This window comes from Diabrotica undecimpunctata, chromosome 7 (genome assembly GCF_040954645.1).
Source record: "Diabrotica undecimpunctata isolate CICGRU chromosome 7, icDiaUnde3, whole genome shotgun sequence".
Lineage (NCBI taxonomy): Eukaryota > Metazoa > Arthropoda > Insecta > Coleoptera > Chrysomelidae > Diabrotica > Diabrotica undecimpunctata.
Window position 1 is genome coordinate 112472922 of NC_092809.1, and position 13262 is coordinate 112486183.

The following is a 13262-nucleotide window of genomic DNA, read 5'->3' on the forward strand; positions in this document are numbered from 1 at the left end:
CCATAGATATATTTATTTTCAATCCCCCTTCTAGCGAGGAAATGTGAAAAAATTAGACTTTAGTAAATCAAGCCAAAAAGCATGGTCTTTAATTAGAAAATTTAATAGTAGCAGACTTCCAACTAGAGATAAAGTACTAATAGCTCTCAACAGAGTGGCCTCCCACATTGTAGCAACCTCAAGAGCACCTAGAGATCGTGACCAAACCACCAAAGTAAAAAACAAGAACTAAAAATACGAAAGTCTGCAGGCCCGCCTACATCTGAATACCCTGACGAGTTACTCCAGAGGAAATTATTTCAGCAATATTAGAAATTAAGCCTGGACATGCAACTGGCTCTGACAAAATCCATCCAGAATTTTTACTCTACTGTGGCAAATATGTTAGGAAATGGCTGGCTAATTTCTATTCAGATATGTTAAAATCAGGAGAAATCCCCCATTCACTAAAAAGGCCTACATTATACCGATATTAAAACCAGGAAAGGCAAATGATCAGCCCCAAAATTACCGACCGATTGCACTTCTGAGCTGTATCTATAAATTATTGGAACGCTTAATCCAGAACAGAATTAGTAGAAACATATTTGAATTGATATCAATTGAGCAAGTAGGGCTCAGACCTAACGGCAGCTGCACAGATCAAATCCTATCCCTAACAACATATATTGAATCAGGTTTTCAAAGAAAGCAAAAAACATCCGTTGCTTTCATTGGCCTATCAGCTGCATACGATAATGTCTGGAGACAAGAACCAATCTGCAAACTAATCCTTGATCCGTGCCATCCTGTATCAAAAGGTAACTAAACTCGTTGCTCACCGACAGACCTTTTCAAGACTAAGCTTGATATCGAAATAAACAGACTGCGCTCCACATATCCTCCATTGCTAAGTGCCAACTCCCTACATCAGGAACATGTCAACCTCACTAATGCTTGAAGAAGATAATGGGAGAGCGACTCACCACAGGAAGCATACCAACTGTCCTTATCGATCAGAAACCGCTAGGCTTTGAACTGACCAGCAATACATGGACAACGCTAAACAGAATAAAAACAAGCAGTGGTAGATGTGCTAACAGCTTATATAGATGGAGAAAAGCCCTTACTCCTAAGTGTGACTGTGGTGCCCAACGACAGACCGTTCGTCACATTGTTGAAGAATGCCCCCGAAGGTGATTCCTTGGAGTTTTCGATGAGTTCCTGAATTCGACCGAAAATGTTTTACATTATATTAATAATACATTAGATGTTCGTTTATAATACTCCATGTAAAGTTTTATTTTGATTTTTAATTATGTGTTCTTATTTTAAGCCCTACGATAAATACATAAATAGTATTAGGGAAGACCCTGTATATTTGTATCTAATTTTAAAATCTAAAGCTTACGGCGACCTTTAATTTTTGTAAATAACTTTTGTTGCTACCCTGTACAGTTCTTATTATAAATAACCATAAAACGAAATTCTTACTGATAGGTCACCATTCCCCAATTTTCCATTGCTCCAGCACCGAAAGTCGGGAAACTGTATTGATCCATTTTGCTAATACCCAAAGTTTCATATGGGAGCTGCGTCCATGTTCCTAAGGCGTTTAAGAACTTCACTCCATATTCCAAAGCTAATTCCCTTTGGGAAGCAAAATCTCTTCTTGTACAAACTTCATGCACAATGGTACTATCAATAGTGGTCGAACAGTTATATTTTGATATGGTAAATGATAATAGATAAGGGGACATTATAGGTGTATCTTCAAAAACAGTTGTTGTCATACTTGTCTCATCGCTAAAAAAAAGTAATTATGAACATATTAAGAGTATATTCCGAAAATAATTTAATATTATAATAAATTGATCATAACAAAACCTTGCTCATATTCAACAATAGAGTGTCGAACTAATGGCTGATCTTAGAAAATATGTTTCCCGAGTTTCTTATTTGCCATTTCTTATTTGTTGTAATTCCAACAAAAATTACCTAAAACTTATCATTTAATACTCCCAGATTCAAAACGAAAAATGCCGACATGAATTTCAGTCTCAACAAATTATCAAATAACCTACCAGAGGGTTGCCAGCGATTTGTTGGAATTGATTATGAAGAATGGCGTAAATCAGTAAAAAAGACACTTCATCAAGAACTAACCAACACAGTGAGCACTGAGAATTTCTTATTATAGTCCAGAAGAATATGCCTGAAAATGATAATTACAAGCTATGTGTAGACCGTACTATACTCACAAATCAACTAGTGGCACATAATAGAACCGATCTTATTAAACAATCTAGACAAACAAAACTTAAGTAGCGATATCCAACAACAATAGTATTGTTTGCTAAGGGTTTCCCTTTAGCTGCTGGACGCAGGTGAGACCCATTCTTCCTGGCTTATCAGTTTCCTCCTAGTGAGGTTTATAAAGATGTATCCCTATTAGGAATTGCCGCCGGGCATCATTTTAGACAGCGGATCCGCTTGATAAAACCGGCAAACCCCTCAAGCATGCTCTTTATCACTACCACTTTGAGTGTTGTTTCACAAAGTATTCGGCTGTCTCTTCTCTATCAACTGAGCCCACAGACGTTTTGGTATCTTGCAAGCTTAGCGTGACCTGTGAGTACCTGTACTACCTCCCCAATTCCATCTTTACTTAAAGCAGTTAGTTGGTTCCCTAGCACGACTGAGCCCATGGCCTCCTTAGGTAGGTCGAGCGCCCACGGAGCAATTTTTTTAACCGCCACTAAATTTACTTTCTTCTTCTTCCTTTGCCCTATCCGTTTCGGATGTTGGCTATTAACAAGGCTATTTTGACTTTGTTTACGGCACCTCTGAACAGTTCGGTCGATGTTAGTCCGAACCATTGTCGCAGGTTATGCATCCATGAGTGTCGTCTTCTTCCCGGTCCCCTCCTACTGTCGATTCTTCCTTGGACTATCAACTGTAGCAGCCGGTACTTAGTATGCCTCATGACATGTCCGAAGTACTCAAGCTTCCGTTTCTTTACGGTGAAGATTATTTCTTTGCTTTTGCCTATTCTCTGCATTTCTTCCACGTTAGTGATGTGGTCTGTCCAGGATATCCGAAGAATACGGCGATATATCCACAGCTCAAAGGATTCTAGTTTCTTCAGGGTGGCTTCCGTTGTGGTCTATGCCTCTGCTCCATAGAACAAGACCGGGAAGACATAACACTTGACCAGTCTTAATTTTAGTTCCAATGAGATTTTGCTTGTGAACCACTTTTTCATATTGTTGAACGCGTTTTGTGCTTTTTCAATTCGTGATATTATTTCTGTTGCCTTGTCCCATTTTGTGTTGACTGTGGTTCCAAGGTATGTGTATGTCTCCACTTGTTCTATTTTTCGGTTGTTTAATGTCAATTTCATCGGAGGTTGTTGTGTTCTGCTGATGAGCATGCATTTAGTTTTGGTTGTATTGAGTTCTAAACCATATTTTTGACTTGCTGTGTGTATGAATTGCATGAGTCTTTGAAGCTCGTTGCAGTCATTTGCGATAATAACTGTGTCGTCAGCATATCTAATATTATTGATTACCTCTCCGTTTACTTTGATACCCTCCTTCAGTGCTTCTCCCAGTGCTTCTCTGAAGATTTGTTCAGAGTATATATTGAACAGGAGCGGCGAGAGGACGCATCCCTGTCGTACACCCTTTTTAATATCTATCTTCCCACTGTGTAAGTTGCCCATCTTTATCTCAGCACTTTGGTTCCAATAGAGACTGGTTATTATGCGCAGATCCTTGCCATCAATATGCATCTTCCTGAGCATTTCCATGAGTTTATCATGTTTGACCTTGTCAAACGCCTTGGAGAAGTCGATGAAGCACAAGTGGACGTCCTTGTGCATGTCTCTGCATCTTTGAATTAAAACTTGCAGACTGAAGATCGCCTCTCTTGTGCCCAATGCGCTTCGGAATCCGAACTGTGACTCCGATATATTTGCTTCGCATTTGTTATATATTCTATTGTGTATGATTTTGGTGAAAACTTTGGTAATGTGATTTATCAAGCTTATTAAGCGGTGTTGATCACAGTGTTTTGCACTTGGTGTTTTAGGTATGGCTACAAAGGTCGATCGAAGCCATTCCTCCGGAATCTCCTCTTTGTCGTAAAAGGTGTTAAAAAGGCCTGTCAGAAAATCGAGGAAGTGGTCATCCGTTTCGCATAGGAGTTTTATGATCTCGCTCTGTATGTTGTCGGGACCTGGTGTTTTGTCGTTTTTTAGCGATGAAATGGCTTTTTCCACTTCAGACCTTAGTATTTCGGGTAGAGTCATGTCGTCATCTTGGTCCACTGTCGCTCTGAATTTACTACGGCTATCATTATGTAAATCTATAATCACTGGATTAATTTCACTAATTTTATTTTCCCGGATCCACCACTTTTTTATTAATTTTTTACATTTATTTACAGTTTTGGCCCATATTTCTGAAGTTGCAGTTTTAAGAGCTTCTTGCCACATTTCCCTAACTGCATCGTCACTGTATACACTGCATAAAACGTGATTATCATAATACGTTCTACATATACCCCAGATGTGTTCAATGGAATTAAACTGGCAGTGATACGACGGTAACCGTAGTACTTGATGTTCATAACTTGATACAATTTGATCAACTATATAAACTGTTGATTTTTCATTACCTACGTTCCGAAATTTCCAGTAACTCTGATTTGAAGGCGTAGTCCGGAAAATTGATATTATTTTTAACTAACCAATTTTTTATGCTCGGTAAGTTCCACGACTGTTTTGGTTGTTTCTTAAAAATGTCCGAATGGTAAGGTGTATTATCTTAAACTATAACTGATGGTTCACTCAGACTAGGTAACAGTTTCTCTTCAAGCCATTTAATAAACATATCTGCATTCATGTTTTCACGGTAATTAGCAGATTTTGATTTTAAAGAAAAATCAAATCCGTTTTCTATAAATCCTTCTTTCCCTCCTGCATGAAGAATGATGTGTACTTAGCCTTCGCTATCTGCGTAATTGATTAATTTTATACTGTCGTCTTGCCAAATTCTTGTAATTCCATCCTTTGCAAATATAAATGTGTCTAAGTATGCGAATGTTACATTTTCACAATTAAGTCTAGTATGTTCGCTTAAAAATTTAATTCGTTTGTGAACCACACTACTCCTTTCGCATAAAAGTAACCTATTATTTTATTTTTTTTTAATGTAAATTATAAATCTCTCAATACTTTCCAAAGGCTAGTGCTCTTAATTTCCGAAACTTGTCTTTCTCTTATTTTGGCCAGTAAAGTATCTAAACTGACATTTTATGTTTATTGTTTTCACACATTCGATACAAAATATTGCGAATTTCAAATTTGTCTTCATCAGGTAAGTTAATGCTCCTAGAATGTTTTCGAGTTATTTCCTTGTCTTCGTGATACTCAATCACAGTAAGATCTTTTTGAGAATCTCTGACAGTTTTCATTACAGTTTTTAGCTTAGTTTCACTTATCCCGATTGCGTCACACACGTGTTGATTTATACATAATAATGACTAAAGGTCCACCATTGTCTCTTTCCATGGTAAAGTATTTATGCACATTTGCAATTAATTCATCAATTTCCAACTTACGTCTAGGCATGATGGTCACTTAAAACTAAACATTTAAATTACTGAGTTTAGATCAATATGACAGAAACTTTACAACTGTTATGCTTGAGAGGTAAAGGACAAACAAACACTTTAAAATTATTTAAGAAAGGCTACATTACTTGCAGAAGCCAGAGACAGAATGGCTCCTGATCTAACGGAAATGTTATGGTGACATGTGACAAATGACAGCTTGGATAAGCAGTCACAATCATAGATATGTGATCTGCACCTTTTACAATTCTATGAAACTAAGTATTGACCAAAAGTCCAACTGACACTACTATAGGAGGTCACTGATAAAATATAAAATTATATAGAATATTTTTTAAGTAGATTGAATAATCCAGATCTCACACTCAAACCTGTCTGTAATAATTAAGGTGTTAGTTTGAGAGCAACTGAAGTCGACGTAAAGTAAGAATGTAAGAAAAGGACTAAACAATATATTAGACAGTGGGTAGTTGGCTACAATAAAATGGTCTACCAAGCACTATCTGTAATGTAGAAAGGAAGAGATCTGACTATGTAATTAAAATACTAAAAATTGAAAATCAAAATTGAAAGCAAAGTATATAAATGGGGTGTAATCCAAGTAGTTCAGTCGAACTCACAGTCAATGGTATAACTATAAAATTAATATGGATGTGCTCAGTGCAGGAAGTCTAAACAGTCGAGCTGGGTCCCCTACGAGGTGAAGCTGTATTAAAGTTTTTAAAAATAGGTTTAAATTTAGTACAATTTAAATTAATTTGAGTATTAAGACAGTGAGAGTTTTCATTTGTTTCCCTTGTAATCTCCAAATCTTCCAATAAATCCAACTCCATATAGTTTTTCTTTCTACTAATACCATGTAAGATAGATGATAGTTAATGTTAAAATTGTGTTTACTGGATAATAAGTGTTGACCAAAACTTGAAGAGTTTGGCCTTTTCAAATGTTCTGAAACTCTAGTGGATAACTTTCTAATGGTTCTACCTACATAAGAGGCATCACAATCATCACATGTTAATTTGTAAATACCACTTTTGTCAAGTGTGTTCATCCTATCTTTGGTGTTGATTAAGAAGGAACCTAAGGTGTTGTGTGACTTGAAGGAAATTTTAATGTTATCAATTGTAGAAGTAAAAAGTTTAGATATTTTATTGGAAATGCTGCTAATGTAAGTGAAGGAGAAATATCTGGTGTTATTTGAAGCAGTAGGTTGAAGAAAATATTGTGACGAATATGCAAGCTTTTCTGCAATTTTTAGTTTAGCTCTATTTAGAAGCTTATAGATAATGTTAGGATCATAACCATTATTGAAAGCAATTTGCTTAAGAGTATTAAGTTCTGATTTAAAATTATCATTAGAAAGTGGAAATTTGAGTAACCTATGAATGTAACTGTTGAAAGCAGCCATTTTATGTTGGGTTGGATGATTGGATGTATCATGTATAACATGATATGTTTGGGTAGGTTTTCTGTAAATATTGTACTCTAAAGAATCTTTATTACGGGATATAGTCGAAAATAGGCCGCAATTGACGAAGTAAGTCTCTAAACGTTAATCACATAAAAAACTCTTTATCAACCATAAACTTCGAGTTTTTATCGAAGTTAATCAATTTCTTTGGTTATAAAAAAACGTTTCTTGGCTTATTTCAGATGCCCCTGAAGACGATCTAGGGATCGAAATTACTTGGGCAAGATTAAATTAAACTGTGCTCGATATATGCCTTTTATCTGATCAAAGTTTATTATAGTTTACTCCGAAGTATTTTTTAACAAAAATTAAAAGTGATATTTTAGTACTTTTTATATCTACTTTGAATATAAATTATCCTTAGCACGGTACTATTTGTTTCAGAAAAAAATTATTAAAGTAGGTGAAAGAAATTTACGTTAAATAACATTAAGCAAGAATACTATTTATTAAAAAAAATGTAACAAAATATGCAAAACTATCAGTAACGGGTTAATGATACATATATCTATTTTACACCTAAAATTTAGCAAAGTGTTAAACATTATGGAGAACACCAGTGCAGTTTATCGTGCCTTTTACTACAACAAAAGGTTTTCTGCGAATTCTGTTAATCGTTTAGAGGTGTAAGTTGGTTGAATGTACTGTACGATGATTTTTTTGTAAACATGACAATGGAAGTCGTCGCTGTAACCCGACAATAGTGTGTTTATACGTCCGTGTTTATACGTCTGTGTTTATACGTCCATGGGAATTCCGTCATTAAAAGCGCTTGGTGGTTATAAGCGTAGTCGTAATAAACGGATGCCTTTTCATATTGGCTTGTATTAAAAACATTATGCCTTACTTAAGTCACTAAAAACGGTTAGTTTTTATATGCGTAGTCGTACTAATCGAACTACACTGTATATCGGCTTTTTGACACGTTTGAAGGTAATTATCAGATGTTTTTGGTGAATGCACTTTACCCAAGTTCTATTACCTGATTGCTTGATATTTTCAAAAAAGAAAATTATGATTAAACATGACAGCTGTTGACACTGTCTTACTTTTCCGCATTTACATCAAATTGAAACCACTATTTTGACTATATATATTTACTATATATATAGTCAGACTATACATATTTAAATTTACTAGAACTATAAAGATAAAACTCAATACTTACTTCTTTTGTGCATCCGCAATAGGAGTGTTGGCAGCAGCAAGGAATTCAGACGGATGGATAAGAGTTAAAGTGAAAATTGCCTTATATTGGGGTTCATCAAAACAAGGAAATGCTAGTCTAGCATAGTTTGGTTCAAATTGTGTAGTAGCAAGATATTCAGTAGCTCCGTCAGCCAAATATTCGTTCGTATAAAACCCTATCAAATCTATCAATTGACTAGTAAAATTTATTTGTAATTTATAATCAACATCAACAATTAAATTATTTGCAAATTGTATTTCCACTATTTGTGTAGTTGAATTGGGATAAAATCCAGCAACTTCTACACTCTGTCCACTTTTGTAATCAATAGCTTTAATGCTTGTAATATTAACTAAAGAATTTATTAATATTCTATTTTTGGGTTCAGAAACAGAAAAGATTATTTTAACGATCCCACTGTAAGTTTTACTTTTTCCTTCAAAACATTCTCTTGGCACATTCAAAAGTAGGTCATATTTGGACGGCACTGTTGTTTCAGATAAACGATAGTCACTGTCAGGTATATCTCTTTTCGGCTCTAAGTTTGTCTCGAGAAGCAGATCAGGACCCAGCAGAACATCAGGAAGAGCCCATGTTAAACTAACTAATGAAAGTAATATAAGTGGTACCATTCTGAATCTAAAACAAATAAGTTCAATTGGAAAAATTTTAAATTTTAATAATTTATTGTAATTAATATAACCCTGCCAGCGTTATTTCTAGAATTAAGTAGTTGTATATCCGAGCAGCTTATCTCAGAGAGAAAAGAGATAATTGCATCCTGTAAGGGCTTATAACAATTCAGGGCATTAGCCCATATATTGTGACAATTAACTCACAAAACAAAAAAGACAAATCAAACTAAATAGATATTTAAGACTTGTCTGAGGTAGGTTAGAACGTCAAGGAAGGAATCATCATGGTCTTGCCTAGAATAATCTACAATGGTACCTCGATACACCAACATGCGGGGCGCATCGGTACAGTGTATCTCAAATTCTAACAGTTTATCGCACCTCGGACTAGACCTCAGTCCGTGTGCTTGTTTCCCTTGTTGTTGAAGCATTTTTGATAAGTTGGCAAGTAAGTAAGACACGAGCGATTTACGGTAATTAGCTGAAGCAGATCACGCGCACTTTCACAAACGAAAAATCGGAAGACTCTCCTAAACCCAGTCGGAGCTGATTTGACAACTTTAAGAAAAGGACCGGCATTCACTTAGTCGTAAGACAAAGTGAAGCACCAAGTTCGGATGTAAAAGCAGCTGAGGTTTATATCAAAACGTTTTCCGAACTGATAGAAACCAAAAGAATACATTCCCCAGCATGTCTTCAACTGTGACGAGATACGTCTTTTCTGGAAAATGATGGCTAATAGGACTTAAATAATGGCAGAGGAAAAGACGATGCCAGGTTAAAAACCCATGAAGGATAGATTAACTCTAGCAATTTGGACCAATGTGAGTGCAATGATTATAACATTTGAAAAATCCTTAAAGAAAAACTGAAAATTATGTAGAGGACAAATTCAAAGACGTGGATCACCAATAAATTCTTTGTGAAGTGGATATACCTAATGTTTGGCCCTTTTGTTTAAAAAATAAGTGTTTAAAAAAATAAAATAGACAATGCCCCTACTCACACACCAAATCTCGAAGATGGATCCTATGGATAAGCAGCTAATTTCCAATTTTAAGAAGTTATATACCAAGCACATTTTTTGCGCTCCTTTGAGGAGACGAAGAACACAAAATCTTACCCTTCACTAATTCTGGAAGGACCACTTTAATATCGTGATATGCCTAAGAACTAATTATTGATCTGGCCTGGCTGTGTGTTATAACGAGGACCTTAACCTTCGCACGGAAGAAGCTGTAGCCTAAGGATGTTGCTTAAAGGGGCCTTAGAATGATTGGAACCCGAAATGTTAGTAGTAGAAGATTGTTTCTCTAGAAAAATTCATAGATCTGGAGGTGGATGAGAGAGAGTGGAATAGTCTCAGTAGCTGACAACCGAAGAGTTACACGATCTACACTACACGAAAAATTAATTTTGAAGGGGAGCCAGAGATGGAGGAGGTTATCTCTACAAGAGATATAAAGGATATCTTAGGAATGTTAGGGAAAATTGTAGAGCTCGTGGATAAAACTCATCCCGAAAAATTGGTCGTGCATCGGAGTTGTTCAACGAAACTTGCGTAACTTATTTCCAATATCCTAAAAGGAAGTAAGAAGGAAACCACTTTGGACAGTTTTTTTAAACGATCTTCACGTGGAAATGACTAAAGCGTGACGAAAAAAGCAACGAACAGTGGCGAAAATTAAGCGCTTTCGTAAGCACTTCACTTTTGCTTTTATTATGTTGTTATAGAATATGTACTTATTTTGTTATTTATAAATAAATATTTCTTGTTCAAAAACACTTAACAAAAACAACTGGGGTATTATTCTGCAAGCTGAAATGTATGTGTCGAGGTACTCACTGTATTCTCAGTAGATTTTAGAAATGCAATGAGCCCTTGTAAAAACAATAATGATAAATTAGTAGAACAGCATGATGAAAACGAAGCCAACGATAACAGCGAAAAACTGGTAGACTTATACTATTATCAAAAATAGCTTGACACTATACTTGGTCTTGTTAATTTTAGGCTCCAACTATGATGTGCAGTTGACTGCAACAAAATTCATCATTATTATATTTTGATCGCAGAAAGCGGAAGGTTTTTTAAAGTCTGCGACAAAACATATTGGTTTTCTTTTATCTGTATTGAAAAAGTTGTCATTATGATTGATTTATAAGGCAAAGACTTGTTTAGACAAACGAGGGAGATAATAGCAAATATAATTGTTTTTATGCAGCAGAAATCGGTACAAAGTCAGCTTGGTCAAGATTTTAAAAAATATTTAAAATGTATTCAAAAGGATTACAATTTTTTAGAACGTTTCGGTCCATTCGGACCATCATTCGTAAACATTTAAAACTAGTTGAAACTAGCTACGTAATTGGGTGTAAAAACCTTTGAATTACGTGACAATCATGGTAAATAGTAATGATATAATGACACTAGGTCGATGGTATAAGATTTCACATAAAGGGAATGGTTTTAGATAGTTTTTTTAAAAGTATTATCTATCTTTGACAAACTTATATCCTGATCCAGCAGACCCACAAATTTCAGCTAATAAATTAATGTACGATAGTATTAAAACCGTTTATGTCCAGCTAAATGGACTGACATAGCCTGATTGGGTTTTTTTAAATTTATATACCTTTTATAAAGGATTATAACAAATTTTTTGTGATACATGGTATGCAGCCAGCTAAAGGAACTTAGTTTCCTTGTGGATTAAGATTAGAAAGTGTCCAAGATGTTCGCGGTGGGCATTTAGAGCATCTTCTGCATTGACATTCAGATTATGTTTTGTATGTACATTATTAACAAATAAACAGTATTACTTTCTGCAGAAGCGGATTGTTTAAAATCAAATAATTTTCTATATCTAATGTTGATTTTTACAATAAATTTGAAATAGTTAAAAATCAATTATCAAATTTAATTCAAAACTGATATAAAAACTGAAAACAACAAAAATAACAGATAAATTTAAATTGAAGTTTAAAATAAATTTAAATAGATACTAACATAACTCTTGGGAATTCAAGAGGTAGGTACTTTACCCAGAAAATATTGATTTTGAAGTAACTGTGTCTGAAGGTCGTTTAAAAACGATAACACGAAACGTTCAAATTAAAAAATGTCCTTGATATATCCCTTATAAGCGATAGATCAATATCTCTTTCTGTCTTTAATTGTTATAGTATGGGAAATTCCAGTTCGTTAATTTGTGGCAAATGATCTACCACTCCAACCCGTCTGGCAAAAGTCGTGGGATATAATAGAGACACTGAAGGTACCACAGGTGGATAGGGATTTTATTCCATAATCCCATATCGAAGCAACGGTCTGTTCCTAGGATTCTGCGGGATACAAGTCGACATTGAAGAAGAAGATGAACAACAAACAACTCCATATAGCAACATACAACATACGTTAAATGGTAAAAGATGCAAAACTCAACGAACCAGAACATGAATTTTGACATAGTGGGACTATCAGAAGTTAAAAGAAGAGGTGAAGAGTATGTGGACTTTTATTCAAACAACAGGCTCCACTACAGAGTCAAAAAAGACTATACATACGGTGAAGTAAGTTTCTTAATTTACAAGAAGAGAAAATCACAAGTTCAAAATAATTCTTAGCATCTTGTACAGGATAACATACATGATCTTAAAACGAAATTTACAAACTAGAATAAAGATTGTGTAGGTTTAAGACCTTAAAAAAGCTGTAGAAAACAACAAACAATCTTAAATAATAATATTGGGAGATTTTAACGCCAAAATTGAAATAAAGATTAAAGACTCTGAACACAAGATTGGAAATTAGAGACTTGGCACAAAAAATACAAGAGAAAAAAACCTCTGGAATTTCTGGAATAAAAAAATGAATGAATAAATACTTTTTCCAAAAAAAACTAACAGAGAGAGGACACGGATCGCACCTAACGGAACTACCAACAGTGAAATAGATTTTCTCCCAACCAGCAATAGAATATTTCAAGTCGTCACAACAAAACAACATAACAACTGGTAGTGACCATCGTATATTTAGAGCGAAAATAAATATTAATATGAAAGGAGAAAGAAAAAGAATTAAAAAAAACAACGCGGATAGATGCCAGAAAATAACAACAAATGGAAAGGAATTCCGAAAGGACAATGATACTGAACAACTAATGAAGGAAAGAAGACAACCGCTAGCTAAAACGAACGCCACACTCAATCATACGTACAACTTAACAAAACAATTAGAAAAGAACTAAAACGCTACATAAAAAAAATGAAACGAAAACTTAATAGAGCAAGTCATTAAAAAGAACACAAGAACTGGGTGTTCAAAAATGTTCAAAATAAAGATACTAAT

At 34.8% G+C, this 13262-nt stretch overlaps 2 protein-coding genes across 2 annotated transcripts in view; one reads left to right on the forward strand and one right to left on the reverse strand.

Moving 5' to 3' along the window:
• The window catches only part of LOC140446600 (uncharacterized), a 204139-nt gene that overhangs the window by 116552 nt on the left and 74325 nt on the right, over window positions 1–13262 (forward strand). The window lies entirely within an intron of this gene.
• LOC140445720 (aminopeptidase N-like) overlaps window positions 1–13262 on the reverse strand; it is a 69236-nt gene that overhangs the window by 54005 nt on the left and 1969 nt on the right. The window contains exons 2-3 of the mRNA XM_072537999.1: window positions 8256–8915; window positions 1474–1785 (exon numbers count right to left, since the gene is read on the reverse strand). Of these exons, the coding sequence (XP_072394100.1) occupies window positions 1474–1785; window positions 8256–8908 (965 nt within the window). The 5' untranslated portion in view covers window positions 8909–8915. The remainder of the gene's footprint in view (window positions 1–1473; window positions 1786–8255; window positions 8916–13262) is intronic.